Below are 22,701 nucleotides of genomic sequence, written 5' to 3' on the forward strand. Positions count from 1 at the left end.
TGTCACCTGGTCTAGAGCAGAAGCCAAAAAAGAAATCTCCAATAAAGTGTCCTTGGCAAGACATCATATCGCTTTAGCTTGATTACTGCAAATCTCTGGAGTGAAAGGGAGTTGATTCCTTTGTGGAGCAGGTGAAAAATATTAGAACTTTTTTCCCTATATAAAGCCAAATTCTATCTCCTTAACTCTCCCCTCTTGGCCACTTGTATTGATTTGAACAAATCAAATCTTTCTTTCCCACATCAGCCTTTCAGAGAAAATACGACAGTACCAGCTGCCCACCCCTGGCCACCCAAGTCGTTTCTCATTGATAGTTAACATGCAGTTACTTCTTTTCTTTCCCACGTGGCATAATTTCTGAATCTCTTTCATCTTATTTACCCTTTACTCTGATAGATTCCTTTTTGTCCCATGCCCTCCTTAAAAGGTGGTGCTCAGAATCTATCACTGTTCTTCAGATATGGTTAGATCATGCCTGCTACATTTTAACTACCCTTCCTGTCTTAAACATTTCCTACGACGTTATTTCTCAAACATCCCAAAATGTTTTTCTCACTTCAGGGCCTTGATGCAAGCTGTATTTTACCTAAATATCTCTTTTCTTCATTATTTGCCTTCTCATTTTTTCAGACCACAGTTTCAATGTTACATGCCCTGATAACTTTCCAACCATATTACCTAAGAGCTACCCACCAGTACTACTTACATGTTAACCTACTGTTTTTCTTTATAACACTGGATATATTTTCAGTTGCCCACTTTCGTGTACTGCATGCCTACTTCACCATTCCTCCAAGAATGAGGAACTCTGGTTTGGATTTTTGTTTTGTTTTTGGTTTTGGGGGGATTTTTTGCTGCTATTAATATATCCTCCATCCCAAGTACCGTATTTCACACATAGTACACACTCGGTAATCATTTGATAGATGAATGAATGAGAATACAAACTGTTTCTTATCGTCTGTGAGTCTGTTTCCTCACTTATAAATTGAAATAGTAATACATACTTCACACAACCATTTTGAGGATTAAATAAAAAAAGATCTTGAATAATGAAAAGCACCAAGTGTAAGTAAAGTCTGAATATCCATTCAGTGTAGAATGAGAGATGTGTTTTTGAGTCATTTTCACCATAATCAGATGAGCCCTAAAGGACTTTCTTTCCATCACAGTAGTAAGATTTTTTTTTCCCCCAGATGTCTCATTTCCCAAGCTCCAGGCTCCTGGGCAGCCTTGATTTCCTCCAAATCCTCCAAATGGTACCCAGAGTAGCTGTCTCAGTTGTAAACAGCAGGTGGGTGCAGTTTTGCATTGTTTCTTTCCCACTCTTCCCAGAATGAGGTCTGCTGAATTTACTGTTCTCTGCATCCTCACCACGATTAGCCATAATCGTGAAGTTGAAAGGACAATAATTAACAGTTGGATGCAAAACAAGTGTGGCAAACTCATGCAAGTATCCATCAGAAGCCACCTTTTGTTGGACAATGCTGTGTTCTATTTATGCAGAGAAAAAACTCTTTCCTTGCCATATCCCTTCCATCATGCAGAGGTGCATTTAACCTGGATGATGCCTCTGCCAGATAAATAAGAGAAGTGGGAAGAAGAAGGGTGATTTTTCTCTTTCTCCTACTTCCTCCTCCAAGTGTTGAACTCAGTCGCCTCCTGAGAGCAGTTGGAAGCCAGATGCTGTGTGGAATTGTTTGCCATGTTTGCAGTGTAATCATATTATAATAGTTGAAATGATCTAGGTAGGGCTGGATTAGGGGGAAATTCTGTGTCTCTGAATGCATTGGAAGAAATTATATTTAGTTGTGTCCAAGCAGTGTTAAAGAAATATTTGCACATAGATGGGTTTTTCATGGCATGATGGGTTGGAAAAAACTGAGAGTTGAACATCAGACAGACCTGGCTTTGAATTATGGCTGTCCTCAGCCCTGTGAACTTGAACAGTTTACTTAACATCTCCAGATGCATAGTGTGATTAATGATCTACCTCTCAAAAGTATGGGGACAGTAAATGAGACAATGTATATAAAACCATCTTATGACATTACAGCTGTAATGTTTGTTCTCTTTTCCTTGGGCTGTTTTCCTGAGATGCCCTTCCTGAGAGGGCAGGGGATTAGAGCATCCTTGCCTGGCATATCCCAGTTTGTCCAGTAGATTCCCCATGGAAGCACATACCTTCCTAACTTTGGAGGACCTCATGACTCTTGCCTGTGTCCCAGCTAGTGACTGCCTTGACTCACCCACAACTCATCCCAGGCTTTATTCTTCTTAGTTTAACTTCTCATACATGGTTTCAAGCCTGACATCTGTTCCTATGGAATCTTTTGACATAATTGATCTTACCTTTTGGGTATGATATTGCCCTTTCCAGCCTATTTCCTGATTCTCTTGTTAGATGACTGACTATTCACATGTCACAAACAAAAATCTCAGATGGACATGGACAAGGAGCTATAGGAGACCCAGACTCAAGAAGGTTAAGAGTCAGGACCATAAAGAGGCCACGTGGCAGTTTGGGTCTTGGATATTCCATCATGGAGTTTGTAAGAAAGCTCCTATATTGGTTAGGATAAACTACATCATGCTGTAGTAACAAACAATGACAAAATCTCAGTGGATTACCAGAAAAAAAAATATTTTTCACGCCTGCCAAATATCTGAAATGGGTCAGCAGAGGATTCTGCTGATCACGGTTACTCAGGACCCAGGCTGATGGAGAGTCCATATTGACACAACCACTAAGTCAGAGAAAGAAAAACGTGGCACATAAAGCAGTGGCTAGAAAAGTTCCCATGAAAAAATGATACACAGCGTTTTCACATTCCATTGGCCAAAGCTAACCACATGGTGATACTTAACATCAAAAAGTGTAAGGTGGTTCCTTCTCACTATGTGCCTAGAAGGAGAATTGGAATATTTGAGAACATCACTAATGACCACCACACATTTCCGTGATGACTAAGCTTTGCCTTCAAATTCTTATAATATCCAGACCCACCCTTGAAGCACTTGTGCAATTTCTATCACAGATCCTTAGGACTTTCAGTTATGGACACTAAGCAAGGTGCTTTCACCCGCACTGCTTCCTTGATTCGTATCACGAAGTGACTCCATTTCTGTCAACAGAAGGGTAGACAGCCAGAATACCCCTGGAATCTCAGAGTCTCGGTGACTTCATACCGAAGGAGGGATTTTAGTAGCAGCTTTTTGTCTTGTACCTCCATGGGGAATGGTGAAGACACATCTGACGCTCACTATGCCAGGGTTCCACTCTGAGGGGCAGTGGTTCTTCCGATGCTGCCATGCAGTGTAGCTGAGAGGCCTCAGCCAACCTGCTCACCAGCGGTAACAGAAAGCTGTGAACCAAAGGCCCCCGCATACCCATTTGCTGACTTGTCATCAAAGTCCTATATTGGGAACATATTTCTGGATTTTATTAGCTCTACAGATCCCTGTGGAAGTGGAGAGGAGGACTCAACTGGACATTTGGAATCCAGGGTTATCATCCCAACCTTTCTATAACCACTTCGGAAAACCTCGGTCTGGTTAATGTCCCTTCCCAGTTCTTGTCTGTCACCAGAGCCTAGGTTCCATGTCCCGTCCACCTGCCTGGGCCTTGTTCCCAGTCCTCAGTGGATTCTGTCTGTGGGGCCCAGTGTACCCTCTTCGGCATCTCTAATTCCAGGCCTCCACTCTCTCATCTGAGTCTTTTCATATGCTGTTAAAAACTCTGGGCTTCTGCCGGAGCTCCGCTGTGCCTAAACTTCTCTCCTCAGCTAAGAGAGAAATTCCCTGAGTGTCACCTTGTACAGATACCAAGATGAGCTCTCCCAGGTTGATGCTTTATTTTTTCACTCACTTACAGGTCCTACAGCTTTTATTATCATGCTATGAGACCTGAGGGAGCAAGAACATTTTCCTTCCCATGCAAATATGCTTTAAACTCATTTGGAGAAAGAGATGAAGGTTACCCAAATGTTGACAAGAGATAATCTTGTCAGCCTGGGCCTTGCGAAATAAATGTGCCAACCCTAGTCCTAACAAGGCTTGTGGAAATAGCAGCCTAAGTTTCCATATAGGAGGGTCTTTTTCCCCATAAGGTCCCTCCAAAGCAAGGGACCGCATGAAGCTTGGACTGATTGCCCCCAAAGGGTGAAAAAAATGGGGAAACCTCAGAATTTTAAAACTGGATTCATGGGTTTAAGAAGGAGCTCTGCCATTTATCATCTACATGAACTGAATACTTGCCTGCCAACCTCAGTTTCCCCATATGTGAAATGGGGATGAGATGTGCCCTTTCATGCTCACTGAAATCTTTGTAAATAAACAATTGGTGTGATAACCCTTTGCAAACTCCTAAGGACTTTTCAAATGGTATAGTTGCTGACATGAACATATACATATGTAGCATATATGTATATATTTGTGCATGTGTGTGTGTATATATATATATTCAGCATATGTCCATATACACATGAATATTTTTGCATGTGTGTATATATTTATGTGTGTGCATATATATGAGATGCATGCATACATGTTCAGTTAAAATGAAGTGTTAAATTTAGCTCAAGAATTGTATAGTGAGGCCGGGCATGGTGGCTCATGCCTGTAATCCTAGCACTCTGGAAGGCTGAGGCAGGAGGATTGCTTGAGCTCAAGAGTTTGAGACCAGCCTGAGCAAGAGTGAGACCCCATCTCTACTATAAATAGAAAGAAATCGGCCAAACAATTAAAAATAGGAAAAAAGAAATTAGCCAGGCATGGTGGCGCGTGCCTGTAGTCCCTGCTAACTGGGAGGCTGAGGCAGGAGGATCACTTGAGCCCAGGAGTTTGAGGTTGCTGTGAGCTAGGCTGATGCCACGGCACTCTGGCCCAGGCAAGAAAGTAAGACTCTGTCTCAAAAAAAAAAAAAAATAAGAATTGTATAGTGGAATAAAGAGGAATCATTGTGCCAGGGGCCTAGTATAAGTGATTAATGAAATGGTACACTATTTGTACCTCTTGAGCTTCCTGGAAGCCAAGGCAAAAAGGAACATGTGGAAAATTTGCATAGCTTCTCTTACTTGATAGAAGGAAGTGTATATATATATATATATGTACACACACACACATATATATATATATGAGAGACACTAAAGGAGGGATTTATCACATATATCCTTACATAAGAGGCCCTGAAGAGATGCAGGTCAATATCACAAGAATATTTTTGTTTAAACATTTGATTAATCTCTTCTATATCAATCCTATGAAACCTGAGATTAAAATATTAGAATTTAATACAGACATTTGCACCCAAGAATTTTGTCTGTTTCTTGTGCTGAAAATGGCATTACTGCTATTAATTAATGATATTAAATGAGATTAATGGATTTCCAAGTTTATTTCTCCTCAGCATTTTTGGTGACTGTGCCTAGCATGGGGTCTTTCCTATTGCATAGACGGACACTGATCAGCTACGTGACCTTAGGCAAGTGATTTAAGCTCTCTGAGTCTCTTTCTCTTTTAGAAAATGTGATGCCCCTAGTATTGACTTTATAAGAATTTTTGTAAATATTAAATGACAAGATGCATGAAAAAATGCTGTCACAGTGCTTGGTGTGCAATAAACAATGTCAGTTATCACTCCTAGACTACACAGGTGGCATACATGGGGCAGAGTGGGGAGGGACACTAAGGAAAGAAGGAGCAAAATCTATAGGGCCACAGACTTTTTATTCATCAATCAAATCTGAGCAGACTGTGGGCATCATGTGGGAGGAGGGAATTCAGGGAGGAGGAACAAAATCAGTGAGGTCCAGGGTGTCCAGAGATGCCAGCTGCCATGCTAGATGCATGAACCAGAAAGAGGGGAATGTTGTACTTGCAGAGAGACAAGTGAAGAAGTGGGACAATTCTTCTGCCGGCCCTTCCTTCCTAGAGGCTGAATTTTGGTCAAGTCCATCTTTCACATCATGGCCCTCAACTTTGCAAATCCATCCACTTAATTCATTAGGTTACAGAACTGAGGAGATTGACATGAACCAAACCTACAAGACACTGATGGAAATCATAGGCAATGATTTTGTAAAAACTGAATTGTTCGTCCACCACCACTCCACCAAATTATTCCTCAACCTTCCTATCTCAGTAAAGTCTAGGTTACCTAAGACACCTCACCTTCTATGTCCAATCATCACCAAGTTGTATTTATTCTGCACTTTAAAATTCTTTCCCGTCCATATCCTTTTCTCGTCTCCAGTGCTTCCATCCTAGGCCTGGATACCACCATCTCTTGCCTGGACGACCTCAATGGTCTCCTCATTCTTCTTCCCACATCCATGATTGCCTGCCTCACGCATATTCTTCAATCACAGCAAGTGTAAATTGGTGCACTCTGTATCCTCATTTAACACATGAGCAAGCCAAGACTCAGAGGCTATGATTTGCTGAAGCACATTCCAGAAGCAAGAGACTAAGCTGGGTTTTAATCTTTGCATGCAAAAAATTCAAGTAGGCAGTCCTGTGCCTTTAGTGCCCCGTTTCATGCTGGGTCTTAGACCCAAAAAGTGGCTTCATAGAGGAATGCGGCTCCACTGTAACCAGCAGGAGTCCCTAAAAGATCTCAAATCCCTCGCACACCCATACTTTCCTCTTTCTCCCACCAGACATGGCCAGCCTCGATCTCCCACTCAATCTCGAAACACCTGCTGGCCCTGCCATTTACATCAACAAATAATGAGGAGCTGTACTAATAACAATTATCATAATAAATTGGCCTTTGATTACATCTGTCACCTGAGAATTTCAAAGACTTTACAAACATCAATTAGTAATTACAGCTCAACGGATCTCTCACAGAGAGCAGGAATCATTAAGTTCAGATAAGAGCTGTGCAGGGAAACACGGAAGTCTGTTCCGGCTTGGGTCAGTTTAGACCGGGGGTTGTCAGCTCCTGATAGAAAGTCTAAGCCCCTCTCCATGAAGCCCTGAGGAACCACAGCTCTGACATCCCAATTAGGGGATAACTTGTACAGCCAATCCATAGCCTCAAAGTCACATCGCTGAGGAATGGGAGACGTAAAATGCAGTATTGGAAGGGAGCTCGTTTATAGATTGCCCAGTTCTCTTCTTTTGGCAGAAAAAGAAACTGAAGTCCAGTGTGGGGAAGTGATTTGCCCAAGATCAGAGCCGTGGATTAAACCCAGTCTCCCACATCCGTCTGCATTTGTTTACTTTGCAAAATTGTGCCTTCATTGGTCCTCTGTAAGGGGATGGTGATAATCCGGCAATCATTGATTAAGGGCTCACTCTGAGTCAGAGGGGGATGCACAGATAAATAAGATACCTGCCTCAGGGAACCCACAGTCCATGGAGAAGACAGTCATGAAAACAAATATATATAATAACCTGTACCAGGAATCACAGTGGCTGAAGACTTGGTACACAGCTGCAAACTTGGAGGTGGAGGGGCAGGGGAGGTGCTTAGGAAAAGTCTCATAGAAAAAGTGACATTTGAGTTGAGTTGAATATTGACAGATAAGTGGATATTTCCCAGGCAGACAATGGAGTAGAGGAGAAGGTGTACTTGGGCAGAAGCCCAAAGGTGGGGAACTTCCCGATACACTTGGGGAGATTTGGTGGGATTGGTTCTGGGATATGGAGAGAAGGCCAGATAGAAACACAGACCAGATAATGGGGGCCCTTGCATGCCATGCCAAAAAGCTCAGAATCTATTCTTTTGAAAACAGGGAAAATTAGAAAATAATCCTAGTATCAATTTATTAAAATCATAAGATTATGCAAAAATATTTGCATATTTCATGCACTTGTGCACACAAAATCTTGTTCACCCTGGCGAGATGTGCAGAGGGTATTGCTCCCACTCTGCAGGTGAAAATGCTGTGAGTCAGAAAGATTAAGGAATTTACGTGGAGAATTTACTCAAGGTTACCCACTCAATGAGGAACAGAACCAGAATCTGAACATCTAACTTCATTTGTTATTTGTGACATGTTTGTATGTGCCAGGTACTACGCCACCAACGAAAGGGACAGGCAGGTCTCCTGCTTCCATGAACTTACTTTCTGGTGGGAAGATGGAAAGTGATAATTAGTAAATATACAAATAAATAGTTTCATATACTGATGTGGGAAAATTGAAAGGAGTGACACAATAGGGACAGATGGAGAGTGTGGCAACCGAGTGGCATCAGCAGGGAAGGCACCTCTGAGCAGGTGGCATAGAACAGAACTCAGATGATGAGAAGGTGAAGGTCTCAAGGCATTGCAGGCAGAAGGAACAGCAAACATAAAGTCCCTTAGAATGAAGTAAGTTGGGCATGTTTGGGGATCATAAGCAAGACCACTGTGTCTGGAGGGGAAAGGTGATGAGTCAGAGGGGACAGCAGTGTTTGCTTGGGTGGGACAGTGATGGTGAAGGGAGGGAGTTGGGGTTTAATTTTCAGTCCTCTGGGAATTGACTGGAGAGTTTTAAACCGGAAGCAGTGGTACCTGACTTGGGTAATTAAAAGATTACTCTGGCTAATGAGGAGAGGGAATTAGTTACAGGGGTCCAGAAAGGCTTCAGGTGGGGTGGTCAGGAAACTATTGCAGTCATCCGGGCAAGAGATGGTGGTGGTTTGGACCATGATGATAACCGTAGGGACCAAGAGAACACAATGTATTCAGGATACGGGAAAATAGGTATTGTTCTCACCTTTACAAAACATGTTGTTATGAAATATTTCACACCTGTACGTAAACAAAGAGGGTAGATAACAGAGTGATCTCTGTATGCCCATCACTCGGCCTCAGCAATGAGTGGTCCACAGTCCATCTTGTTTTATCCCAACCCACTCCCTCTATTCTACCAAATATTTGTTAACTCTGTATTTCGGGTAATTTCAAACTCACAAAGAAGTTTCAAGAATAATATAAAAAACGTTCATAAAATCTCTGCCTGGATTCCCTAATTGCTAACAGTTTACCATAGTTGCTTTACTGTTCCATTTTCCCTCTCTCTCTCCCTCCCTTTTTCTCTTTTTCTCTTCTCTATCTATAAATCAGCTGATCTATTACCTCTTTATTCCTAAATGCTTTAATGCGCATTTCCAATGTAGCCGCAATACAATTGCCAGGAAATTGATGTTGATGTAATAGTGCTGGCCCTAATTTTAACAATTGTCTCAGTTACATACTTTAAGTAAAACTTTTAAAAAATTCTGGTCTAGGATCATACATTGAGTTTAGTTGTCCTGCCCCTTTAGAGTCCTCGTATCCCAGGCTTTCCTTGGCTTTTACGCTCTTGACTCTTTGAAAACTACAGGCCAATTATTTTACAGAATGTCCCTCAAATTGGGTTTGTCTGAGGTTTCCTCATGGTTAGATTCAGGTTATGCATGTTTGTCAGGGTCAGGAACCACGCAAAAGTGATGTTGGGTTCTTCTCGGTGTGTTGTATCAGGCGGTGTATGATATCCATTTGTTCCGTCACTGATAATGTTAACTTTGATAAATTCAAGTGTTGTCCACCATGGTTTTCTCCACTATAAAGTTACTATTTCTTTGCAATGTGTAAGTATTTTATACAGACATATTTCTAGACTATGGAAGATCTTGTTCTTCATCAAAATTTCATCCTTTAGTTTTAGCATTTGCTGATAATTTTTGTCTAAACCAACTATCACAAAGATGTTTGCCAAATGATGATTTTCTAATTCCATCATTCGTTCTACATTTATTAGTCAATGTCTGTTGTGAGGATGAGTTCTCCTTTCTCCTCTATTTTTAATGTATTCATTTATTTATATTAATAAAAATTTATAGATTCTTATTTTATTCAGCAGGTTATAATTTATCACCATCATTATTTATTTTTATGCCAAAAATTGTCCCAGACTTAGCTAGTGAAGCCCCTTCAAGATGATTCCTTTGTCCTTCTGGCATGTGTCCATTAGTTCTTGAAAATTTCTGACACAGTATCTGCTGGATTCTCTGCCCCAACTCTGGTTCCTTTTAATGGGGAATGATAGAAACTCGTATCTGGAAACTAGTGGGTATCAATGCTAGTGAGTATCATTGATTCTAAGGCTCTTACAGTGAGTCATAGTTAAAAAGTCTTTCTTACACATAGGTTATAAAGGAATTTGCCCATATCTGCTTCTAGGTCTTATATAGTTTAATTTTTAGATGTATAATTTTTGATGTTTGGTGTTTATTTTTGTGTATGGTATAACGTATGAATCTAATTTTACCTGTTTCCCCAAATATTTGTCTAGTTGTCCCGGCAACATTTATTAAAAGGTCCATCTTTGCCCTGATAATTTGAGATGCCACTTTTATCATATTTTAAATTTTCATATATTCTTGAGTCTTTTCCTGGACTTTGTATTCTATTCCACCAGTCTGTTTGCCTGTTTGTGCACCAGTACCACCCTGTTATGATGAGGGGCTCTGTGCTTTAATATCTGGTAGGGAAACTTTCCCCACCCAGGTTTCCTTTTTCAGTGATTTCCTAACTCTTCTTGCATATTCATTTTTTCATACAAAGTTTAGTGTACATTTATACGGCTCCATAAAAAGTCTATTAGTAATTTTACTGGGATTGCATTAAATTTTTAAATTAATTAGGGTGAACTGACATCTTTAAGATGTTGAATTATCCTACCTGAGACAAGGGATGTCTTTCTATTTGTTCAAGTCTACTTTTGGGTCTTTCAGGAGTCCAGTAAAGTTTTCTTCATACAGGTTTTACACATTCTTGTTATTACCAAGTTGCCTTTGTAATGGGGTTTTGCTACCAGTATGTCCTACAACTAATTATTGGTTGTATATAAGGCAACTAGTGTCTTTGTATGTAAATTATTGTTTTTTGGGGGTGCATAAATATTCATGCATATTATGTTCCTCATTAACCGTAGTTTTTAGCCTTAAAAAGTGTCCATGTTTAATGCTTTTTTAGTTGAATTTTTGTTTGTTATCAGGATAACTAACACTCTTTCTTATTTTTTTCATTTGCTGTTTATAATTTCTCCAATTCCTCTGAATAATGTTTTAGGTGTGACCTTTATATACAGAAGGTAGTTGAGTCTTGCTTTGTGAGTCAAATTGAAATCTTTTTCATTTAATTTGTGTGAGCTAAACACATTCACATTTGTTGACATGACTGATATATTTTGTCTTGACTCTGCCCGATATTTTTATATCGCAACTTACCATATTAATTGTATAATACTTGTTGCTGTGCTTTCTTTACTCTTTTATTTTAAAATTTCATTTGGCCAGGCGCAGTAGCTCACGCCTGTAATCCTAACACTCTAGGATGCCGAGGCAGGAGGATTGCCTGAGTTCAGGAGTTCGAGACCAGCCTGAGCAAGAGTGAGATCCCGTCTCTACTATAAATAGAAAGATAGGGACAGATGGAGAGTGTGGCAACCGAGTGGCATCAGCAGGGAAGGCACCTTTGAGCAGGTGGCATAGAACAGAACTCAGATGATGAGAAGGCTTGAGCCCAGGAGTTTGAGGTTGCTGTGAGCTAGGCTGACACTACGGCACTCTAGCCCAGGCAACAGAGTGAGACTCTGTCTAAAAAAAAAAAAAAAAAATTTCATTTGGTATTTAGGAATGTTTGTATTTTTGTTCTAGTAGTTACCTTTATTTTTATATTTTTAATACCTTTAATCCTATTTTTTCTTGTTTAAACTTTGGCTATCTAGTTTGTCAATTTTTTATGGTATCCATTAACTTTCACCTATTTCCCATACCATAATAAATGACCTTCTACTACTCTACTCTTTCCCTATTTCTTCTCTTCCTCATTTTCAATTGTATTATTTCTATATTGTCAGAAAATATAAGATTTATATATTCTCCCTTCAACTGTGTCCCTACCTTATTGTAGTCTTAGATTTACAATTAAATATATTAAATGCTTACCAACAGTCCTTTTGCTGAAGTTTTCCTCAGTCGTATCTTTATGGGATGACATTTATCCTCTACTGATTGTGCAATGAAGGTTCATGATTACAGTATTCCCTGAACTTTTGAATGTTGAAAGCTATTTTTCTATAGCTTTGCTATTTGAAAAACTCCTGGCTAGCTATAAAACTCCTGATTCATACTTTCTCTGAGCTTCCTGAAAATGCTGCCCCATTATTTCCTTGCCTGTTTGTTGTTGTTTTTGAGAAGTTTCATGATAGTCTAATTCTCTTGCTCCTGTGTATTATTTGATCTTTTTGTCTAGAGGCCTTGAGAATTTTTTTTTTTAAGTTTAACACTATGATATATCTTGGAGTTGATCATATCCCTCTTCTCAGAGATTCCAACTATACATATATTGGATTTTCTTTGTCTTACTTTTAAACCATTTTTTCACTGATCCTTGTGAATGTTTTTCTTTATCTCATTGTTGTCTTTGTTGTGTTTCTCTCTTTCTTCAATATCCCCTGTTAAATTACTTCTTTGGACATCTTGCCATATAATCTTCATCTCTGAGATGATTTTTATTCCTTTTATTTCTCTCCTGAGTTAAATCGACTCTCTTTTTGTATTTTCCTAATTTTTTGTACATTTCAGTTTTCAACTTGTGCTTTTCTAAATCAAAATTGTGGATATTTAATTCAACTGGGAGTATTACATTATTTCTGTTTTCTTCTGTTTCATAATTGTTTTCTTGGTGGGGGTAGAGTTTTATCATTTGTGATGTTTTGATTTTCATTTTCTGTTTTCTTCATATAGCAGCTTTATTGAGTCCCTTCCATTTTTTAATTGTGTAGATTTAAGGTGGTTTATAACATTCCTAGTTTAGAAACACTCTGTTCTGACAGAGTAATAAAGTACAGTTTCTTTAATGAATGATTTTTTGTGTATCATGGAAGATGGGAATGGGTTCTGATGTTTCTTTCTTGTTTTTATCTTTTTACTTTTATGATCCTAAAATTCTATCATTTTTTTCTTTTTCCCTTCATCATCCAATTTCCCAAGGTTACTCTCTCTTCTTTTTACCTCATTTCATCTGTAAGTGATGTCTATTAAAGACATGTCTATTCAAGACTGCCATCTTGAATCAGGTGTTCTTTCAAGTCCTTTCCCTGTCCTATAGTTTTGATCTACCAGGAATGATTTTTAGCATTTTCACAGGTAGCATGGACTTTGTCTTTGTGGAGCTTATTTTAGATCAGCTATATGCTTTCTGCTAGCTTGTCTCTTCTGTCTTCCAAATTATGTTTCCATATAGCCCTTGCTCTTCACAAAGGCTTGTGTTGAGTGCCCCAGAGAAATGTCATTTGTATTTGGTTCTTATTTTTCTATAAACAGGGACTGTGACATTTTGAAACTTCTCTGTATGTTAGTTATGCTTAGGTTGTGGATTTTGTATAATTTTATTTTTTCTTTCTGTTTTTATGTGTTATTTTTGAAGAATATTCAGGAATATTTGGTGTTAGACTGTTACTCATTTCTGCACCTACCCATACCAAACAGAAATTTATGGTTGATTGGTTGTGCCAGTGATAAATCTAGAGTAATCAGTGATGACTGCTTGGTTTTTGACTTAGTCAACTGAGTAGATGATAGTGGCATTTAATTAAATGGGGAAAACTAGTGATGGACAAGGCTTGAAGTGAAAATGAGGGGATAAACAGAATTCTTTTAATTCTGTTTGATTATGAATAGTTCAAGTAGACAGATGGTTAGATGATCCCAGACATCAGGAATACCAGTGCAAGAAAAAGAAATGTGAGACTCATGAGAACCATCTCTATTTTGCTCGTACGTAGAGTATCCAGCACAATGCCTGGTGCATGGTCATCATTCAATAATTATATACTGATTGACCGAATGAATAAATAAATTAGGTAGGTTATCAGGGGATCCCAGCCCAGTCTTAGAGGAAAATTAAGGCATTAGCCAAAGTAATTTAAAAAAAAAATGTGGAAAGACTCCAGGGTCAGTGCTAAATCTCATCATATTAACCAGAGAAGTTCAGTCTTAGAGAAGACAAAGACACAAGTTAGAGTAACTAGGGAAACTTTGAAAACTATGGGGTCAGGGCTAAATCCTGATCCTATTAAACGAGGAGGCTAATTGGGAAGTAGAGTAGGAATTGCAGGTATTACTCACATACCTAGGATTTCTTCATCAGGTTGGCTGTACAACTTAACCTAAGTTTTTCTGGAGGATAAGCAATGGCTGCTGAAAAACGTGATACCCTGCACACTTACACTGTGCAATCCTTAACCGGACAGGCATCCTATAATCTCAGTAAATAACTGAAGGATGGGTGGATGGACAGGTGGATGGATGAATAATGGATGGATTATTGGATGAGTCAGACTTGGCCTAGTCTAAAAATGGAGATTATAAGCAGATTCAGATGCAAGGCATTCTGGGAAGCAAGGTAGGTAATAGCTTACCAATATATCTGCGTGGGGTGAGGTGGTATGGAGTGGTATCAAGAATCAAGAAGACAGAATATTGAAAAAACAGGAATACTGCCAGTAGCTGAAACCAGATTCAGCATTTGAGGACTTAAAGCAACCTTAGAATGGCCTGCCTACTGCACCAAAGTGGCCTTTTCTACCCTGTTCTCTGTCATTTGATTGATGGGGAAATTGAGCCACAAAAAGGGACAGAGATTTATTCAATATTACCCAAAGCACTGGCAAAGGCTTGATTAGAAGCAGTTCTCAACAGAAGCACAACAGTAAGGATGTTAGGTTCTACCCCAAGGTGATACATACCTGTGTGCAGATTTTAGTCTTGAATGGGAGGTGGAACATGAGTAAGGTTAAAATAATGGAGAAATGAAATTGTATTGTCCCATTCCAGTATATATGACAGACCTAGAAGTAGGGTATAGTAGAGATAGAACAGAAAAAACACTGATTTTTTTTCTTTCCTCAAAGCCTTATACAATCTGAGCACAAAGAAAGTACTCATTTCCTGTTTACTGAACTGTTTGGGGACGTGAACACATGCACACTGGCCAGACCTCTCATATGATGGAGTTCAGGTGTCCAGTGTATTCCTGATTTGCTCACAGCCCAATCACACAGAAGGTCAAGAGAGTGACTCAGGGCTTTGTTATTCTGTGTCTAATTCTAACCAACAAAGACAAATTGGTTATGGAATTCAAGTTGTCATGAACTTAGGAGAAAGCAAACATGTCCGCGTCGTGTTTCTCAGAGTCAGGAAGAGTTAAGTATCATCAGACATGCACTCTAGATTATAAGAAACAGACTTTAAAGAGTGTAGGGCAGATGAGTGGTATTAGAAAATGGCTTATTTTCATGTACAAAGCTGTAGAAGGAAAGATGATTCTAAGGGGAGTTAGAAAGTTCTCACAAATGATGCAATGAACAAAACAAGGCAGTAGAGTAAACCACTGCAGCTACCCAGAATTCTCTTTAATATGACCACATTTTAAGAGAACATTCTCGCAAAAAGCAAGTGAGTGTTCACCTTTGTGGGGAGGAATTTAACCAGAAGGGGCATGAAAGAGACTTCTGAGGCGCTGGTGGTGTTGGGTGCTGGTCATAGGTGTGTGTTTACATGGTGAAAAATTTGTTAAGCTACATTTAAGATTAGTATACCTGTCTTTATGTATTTATCAGATTAACTGTACAACAGTTACTAAGATTTAGTATATTTCCTTCAGGACTTATTTTTTAATTAAGCTTAGATTTAGATGTTAGTTGTAATAAAAAGTTGCGCTTTGCTTTATTTATTTAATATTTTCTTATGCATATCATTCCATGCTATTTCACGGCATTCACAATCATTTTTGTTAACAGCTTCATATTAATAATATTCTAATATATGGATAAACTACAACTTTCTTTTCTTTTTAATCTTTTTTTTTTAATTTAAATTTTTTTTTTATTTCAGCATATTATGGGGGTACAAATGTTTAGGTGACGTATATCGCCCTTGCCCCACCCAAGTCAGAGCTTCAAGCGTGTCCATCCCCCAGATGGACATGCATGCACCACACCCATTATGTGTGTATATACCTATCCCCTACTCCCCCCTCCCATCTACCCGACACCAGATGAATGTGATTACTATATATGCACTTAAGTGTTGATCAGCTAATACCAATTTGATGGTTGAATACATGTGGTGCTTGTATCCCATTCTTGGGTTACTTCACTTAGTAGAATGGGTTCCAGCTCTATCCAGGAGAATACAAGAGGTGCTATATCACCATTGTGTTTGTGGCTGAGTAGAACTCCATGGTACATATACCACATTGTATTAATCCCCTCATGTATTGATGGGCACTTGGGTTCTTTCCACATCTTTGCAATTGTGAATTGTGCTGCTGTAAACATTCGAGTACTGATGTCTTTTTTATAGAATGTCTTTTATTCTTTTGGGTAGATGCCCAGTAATGGGATTGCAGGATCAAATGATAGTTCTACTTGTATCTCTTTGAGGTATCTCCATATTGCTTTCCACAGAGGTTGTACTAGTTTGCAGTTCCACCAGCAGTGTATGAGTGTTCCTATCTCTCCGCATCCACACCAACGTTTATTGTTTGGGGACTTTTTGATAAAGGCCATTCTCACTGGGGATAAGTGATATCTCATTGTGGTTTTGATTTGCATTTCCCTGATGATTAGAGATGTTGAGCATTTTTTCATATGTTAGCCATCAGTCTATCTTCTTCTGAAAAGTTTCTGTTCATGTCCTTTGCCCACTTTTTGATAGGGTTGTTTGATTTTTTCTTGCTGATTTTCCTGAGTTCTATATAGATTCTAGTTATCAGCCCTTTATCGGATATGTAACATGTGAATATTTTCTCCCATTCTGTAGGTTGTCTGTTTGCTCTCATGTTAGTTTCCTTGGCTGTGCAGAAGCTTTTTAATTTGATCAGGGCCCATTTATTTATTTGTGTTGTTGCTGTGATTGCCTTTGGGGTCTTCTTTATAAATTCTTTGCCTAGGCTGATACTAGAAGAATTTTTCCAACATTTTCTTCTAGAATTCTTACTTTTTCATGCCTTACATTTAAGTCTTTTATCCATCTTGAATTAATTTTTGTGAGTGATGAGAGATATAGATCCTGTTTCATTCTTCTGTGTGTGGCTATCCAATTCTCCCAGCACCACTTATCAAATGGGGCATCTTTTCCCCAATATGTATTGTTACCTGCTTTGTCAAAGATCAGATGGCTGTATGAAGATAGTTTTATATCTGGGTTTTCTGTTCTGTTTCATTGATCTATGTCTCTATTTTTGTCCAAATACCATGCTGTTTTGGTTACTACAGCCTTGTAGTATAGTTTGAAGTCTAGTAATGTGATGGCTCCAGATGTTTTATTTTTGCTTAAACTCACTTTGTCTATTGGGCTCTTTTCTGGTTCCAAACAAAGCACAGAATTATTTTTTCTAGATCTGCAAAATATGATGTTGGTATTTTGATGGGGATTGCATTGAATCTGTAAATCACTTTGGGTAGTATGGACGTTTTAACACTGTTGATTCTACCAATCCATAAGCATGATATGTTTTTCCATTTGTATGTGTCATCTGTGATTTCCTTCCTCAGAATTTCATAGTTCTCTTTGAGAGATCTTTTACTTCCTTGGTTAAGTATATTCCTGGGTATTTTATTTTCTTTGTAGCTATTGTGAATGGTATTTAGTCTTTGATTTGACATATAGTCTTGACTATTGCCAAGTGTCCCTTAAGTCTGTGCATGTGGATGTATTAATGCGTGTAACGAAGTTTCCCAAGGATGCCCTTGTTCCATTTGCTCACTCATGCAACTGAACCAAACACACTGCATACCACAATGTACCCACTAAGTGTAATTGTTAAAGTTGTTAGGTGCTAGACAGTATCTGATATGTTTATAAAGTGGTTCTGCCTAGGGAAGAGGTTTATGAGGTGGTAGAAGCCAAGAAGTGAACCAAACACTCTATGCACCTAGCCTGAGAAGAAATAAAGAAATGGAATTAAAAGGTGATTTCAGTGGGAAAAAAAATGGAAAGGGCAAATTTAAAATTATAATTAAAAATACATATGCATGTGTGTATATGCATATATATGTATATTTTCTTTATATAACAACTTTATATAACCCACAACTAATTAACTGGTACTTCATTTTTGTTGTTCACAGGAGACCAAAATCAACTGTGTTCGTCTAGCTACAAAAGGTATGTTGGCATGTCCTTGTCTGTCTTCAGCTGTTCTTTAGCCATTTCAGTAATATTTTCCCTCTAGCCACACAGGGGCAACAATGACAGAAAACAGCAAGAAAGAATTGTTATTTTCACTGGGGTAATTTGCATCTAGACCGTACATTCTAGGGTATATATTAGTAGCATAGTGCCTAAAACATAGTAAGAGCTCAAAACATATTTACTACAGAGATGGATGAATGGATGAATAGATGGGTGGACTGGTATCAGTGGAGTGATGAACATAAATTTACTGAAATATTATTCTGCTATATATTTTCATTGTATTTGGATCTGTGTTTACATGAGTGTTTTTCGTTAAGCATGTCTGTCCCATCTTCTGGGTTTTGTATTTCATTCAATTGGTATATGCCTTTCAAAAATAAGGTGATTAGTGTTGGCGCCTTTAATAATGAGAAAACAAATGCTGCATTGTTATGTTGTTGGCATTTTCAACACTTATCCCCAAAACTAAGGCAGCATTGTTCAGGCTCATCACTTTTGTTTTCCTAATTATAATTGAATTGCCTGGCTCTTTCAATTGGTACATGTTTCTGTTTATTACTTTTTTTAAAAAACAAAATCAATGAATGGTTTGTTATCATTTAACCTCTTTCAAGGTTGAATGGTTAGAGATCAGGTTTATCTTTTTGTTATAGAACTGATATATTTAACAACAACCCCCCATACACACACACCAAAATAGGGCAATTCTATTCTGTTTCCTGCATTTATTGATAGCATACATAGTTTCATGGATTGCTTCCAAGGAGATAAAAATTATAAACATAAGTAGACAATAACCATAGATATAAACTATAAACAAAGGCAGTACCCATTATATTTGTGCATGTGCACATGCACCCACCCACATACACACACATATAGACAGAGGAGGGGAGACAGAGAGAGAGAAAGAAAATATCTGTGGCTATTGAACAAAACATGCACCAAGACCTTCCACGCATGACTTTTACAACCCTAAAGAAAATCAGCTCAATACGTAGACACAAAAGGGAAGATGCAGGAGGAAGGAGAAGGCAGAAGCACTGAGGACTCACTGTGATAAGAAGTCGCCCTGATTTCACATAAGTCATAGAGGGTGGGATGTCCCTAACTTGTTCTCTCTCAGGAACTCAGGCTACTGGATGGAAAGAGATAAAATACTCTCTGTGAGGCAAGGAGAATTGATGGCCTGCAAACAAAGGTGACACAAATCACAGGCCTTGGCAGACTTTTCCACTGAAGAAAACAGATAATGTAGAAGGAAGAACACCATCAATTGGGTAGCACCGGGGCCCTAGACAGCAGTCAGGACAGCTGGGTGTCTGCATCTTAAACAGGCAACCAGAGAGGGAAGGAAACTCACAGAGAAACCTTCACCATCATATGCTCTGTGCTTCTTGATAGCTTTTGGCCTCTAGATTGGGAAGAGGTCAGTGCAATGACTCTGCACTCCATGGGGTATGTGGGATTCTAAGGACACCCTCTGGGATGTAAGCCCTTTGAAAGGGTAGCTTTCTGGGTCATATTTTCTAAACTGAAAACTGGGAACATGTGAGCTGACAGGCAATAGGTACAAATGGGGACAATGGGAGAATATCTAAAACTATACTTTCCTGGCAATTTCAGGACCACTGCCTTCAAAAGACACGGAAGCCCACCAGGCTTCCCCAGAGTTGCACTGCTGATGTGAAGGAGAATTGCAGTGACATTTAAAGAACTAGAGAGAAAAGCTCTCTGTCCCCCCTTAGCATAAGGGCTTCTCCTCTTGCTTGGTCTCTAGGTTACTATGTTCCTTTAGTGGTGTGTGTGCAGGTGAACTGTGGTTGTGAAAGGGCAGGAATGCATGGATGGGTGTGAGTGCCCAGCTGCCCAAGCCAAGGCAGGGTTCTAAGAGGTCAGGTATTAGAGAGTACAGGCATATACATCCTGTCTTTCCAACACTTCAGCCCAAAGAAACGGTGCTCCAGGAATACTTGGGAATGGGGGAGAGAGCTAGATAATGCAGAATGCCAGTTAACCACGATTCAGCACCACATCAGATAAGAAGGATGCTTGGGGAATGCGGAGAGAGGACAAAGGGAAGGAGACCTCTGTCTGATTAGTGTCTACTCAGTGCCAGGTGCTACAGTCGGAACATCTAGGGTCGATTAAAGGCAAACCTTATCTAGCTCCACCCATTACCCATGAGAAGTTTGTATCAAGGATCTAAGGCCAGGAATCAATATTTGACCCATCTCCCCAACTACCTAGATCAAATTCCCTCTAGGTGGACTTGCTGGAAATGATATTCCTTTAACAGAGGAAAATACTGAGAATCATACAGGGGTACATAAAGTCCCTGAGATGGGGACTTCAGCCCTTCCCAAGCTCTTCCATCTCTCTGTCATCATGGACCTTCCTCGCAGGTCTGCTGGCAGCATCCATCTTCCTGAGTGTGCTCCCACGTCAGGCTCGAGGCCAGTGCTCTGATGATGGAGCAACTTGCTGCTGTCCTGTCCCTGACCCTGAGAGTCCAGCAGTGTGGTTAGCTGCGTGGATCCTGCAGAACCAGAACATTGCTACTTGGAATAGCCTCAAGCACTGGTTCAGCGTCATTCTGATCTGCCCCCAAGCCCAGTACCTCTTACATTAGACATGCATCTGGCTCCAGCATGTGTCTCTAACCCTTGACTTTCTGTAATGTTGCTACTAGTCATTCGGGATCTAATTTAGTGCTGTTCAGTTTGGAAGGTTGCAAAGCAAGGGATCTATATTAGTTTTCTGTGGCTGCTACAAAAAGTTCTACAGATTGGGTGGTTTAAACAACAAAAATTTATTGTCTCACAGTTCTGGAGGTCGGAAGTCTGAAATCAAGGTGTCAGCAGGATTGGTTCCCTCTGAGGACTCTGAGGAAGGATCTGTTCCATGTGTTTCTTCTAGCTTCTGGTGGTTTGCTGGCCATCTTTGGTATTCCTTGGCTTGTAGAACCACCACCCTGATGTCTGCCATATCTTCACCTGGCATTTTTCCTGTGTGCTTGTCTGTGTCCAAATCCCCTCAACATTTTTTTTTCTTTTTAAGAGGCATGGTCTTGCTCTGTCACCCAGGCTGAAGTGCACTGGTGCAATCATACCTCACTGCAGCCTCAAACTCCTGAGTTCAAGCAATCCTCTCACCTCAGCCTTCTGAGTAGCTGGGACTACGGATGAATGCCACTGTGCCTGGATAATTTTTTTTTATTTTTTGTAGAGATGGGGTCTTGCTGTGTTGCCCAGACTGGTCTTGAACTCCTGGCCTTAAGCCATCCTCCTGCCTTGGCCTCCCAAAGTGCTAAGATTACAGGCATGAACCATTACAATGGTTCCAAACCCAGCCCCAAATTCCCCCTTTTTATAAGGACACTGGTCATACTGGATTAAGGGGTAGGAAATAGCTAATAGAACTGCTTCAAATCCAAGAGCTATTATAAAAGGACATTTTGAAGCCCTTTACTTGACACACTCCAGCCCTGGGAATAGATCTGCTTAGAGCTGTAGAGAGAAAACCATAGCCAATGGGTAAATAAGCATTAAGTTTTGTTTTTGAAACAAACAAAACTATTATTCAGATTTTGAAGGGGAGACAATAGGAAGTAAGGGAGCAGAAAAGGTCAATTTAAAAATCAGATTTTATTCTTAGAGTTAAAACAGGAAATGTGAGAAAGGGCAACTGAGCAGGAGAAGCATTTAGAACCATTAGCAGTGTTTATCTTGCATTTGGAAGGTGAGGGATGGGCTCCACTTAGGCACAGGTGGAAGATGTAAGCTGAATGTGCTCCAAAGTGATCCTTGGAAAAGTAGAGCACATGGAAGCTTGGGGTGGGGGCTGCTTAGACTTTGGAGGTATTGAACCTCAAGTAGAAGAGAAACCAACTCTTCCCGTGGAAGGTGCATCATCCCATCTGGCAGAAGATGCTCAAGGCTGCAGCTGCTGAAGGAGATACCCACATATCTCAGTTCATGTCCCTCTGGCTGAGACAGAGCAGGTCAGGGAAAAGTTGTTTCTGACGTGGTTGTTCAATTCTGGAAACACACTGGTCAGTTACTCTTTGAGAACTGATGTCTACTTCCATCCAAGTCCCCTCACCTGCCCCTCCTGTCTATCTAATTCCTCACTCTGCCTCCCTCCCCGCACCCATCTGTTCACCTTTCTGCTTTCTCTTACCCACAGGCCCTGCCCTACCAGTCTTGCCTGCATGATCTGGCCCCTCCTACCCTCCAGCCTCATCTAGGCATCTATCCTCTTATCCATTGCACTCCAGCACACTGTCTTCTTTAAATTCTTCAGACACATCAAGCTCCTTCCAACCTCAGGGTCTTTGCTCATCCTGCTCCTTCTGCCTGAAGTGCTCTGGCCACCATATGAGACGCCTTAACAGATTAAACATCTTTGAGACTTTAGTTTAAATCTCACTTCCTCAGAAGACCATCCTGACCTCTAGTTTAATGTATATACCCGATTTTTCATTGTCATTATACACTGTATTTTTCTTTCATAGC

The 22,701-nt window shown here is 39.8% G+C and overlaps 1 protein-coding gene across 1 annotated transcript in view; it reads left to right on the top strand.

Moving 5' to 3' along the window:
- Positions 1 to 22,701, top strand: part of PTPRT (protein tyrosine phosphatase, receptor type, T) — a 734,792-nt gene that overhangs the window by 507,298 nt on the left and 204,793 nt on the right. Inside the window, exon 12 of the mRNA XM_012652055.1 lies at positions 18,118 to 18,154. Coding sequence (XP_012507509.1) covers positions 18,118 to 18,154 — 37 coding nt within the window. The remainder of the gene's footprint in view (positions 1 to 18,117; positions 18,155 to 22,701) is intronic.

Source organism: Propithecus coquereli, unplaced genomic scaffold (assembly GCF_000956105.1).
Source record: "Propithecus coquereli isolate 6110/MARCELLA unplaced genomic scaffold, Pcoq_1.0 Scaffold378, whole genome shotgun sequence".
NCBI classification, from domain to species: Eukaryota; Metazoa; Chordata; class Mammalia; order Primates; family Indriidae; genus Propithecus; species Propithecus coquereli.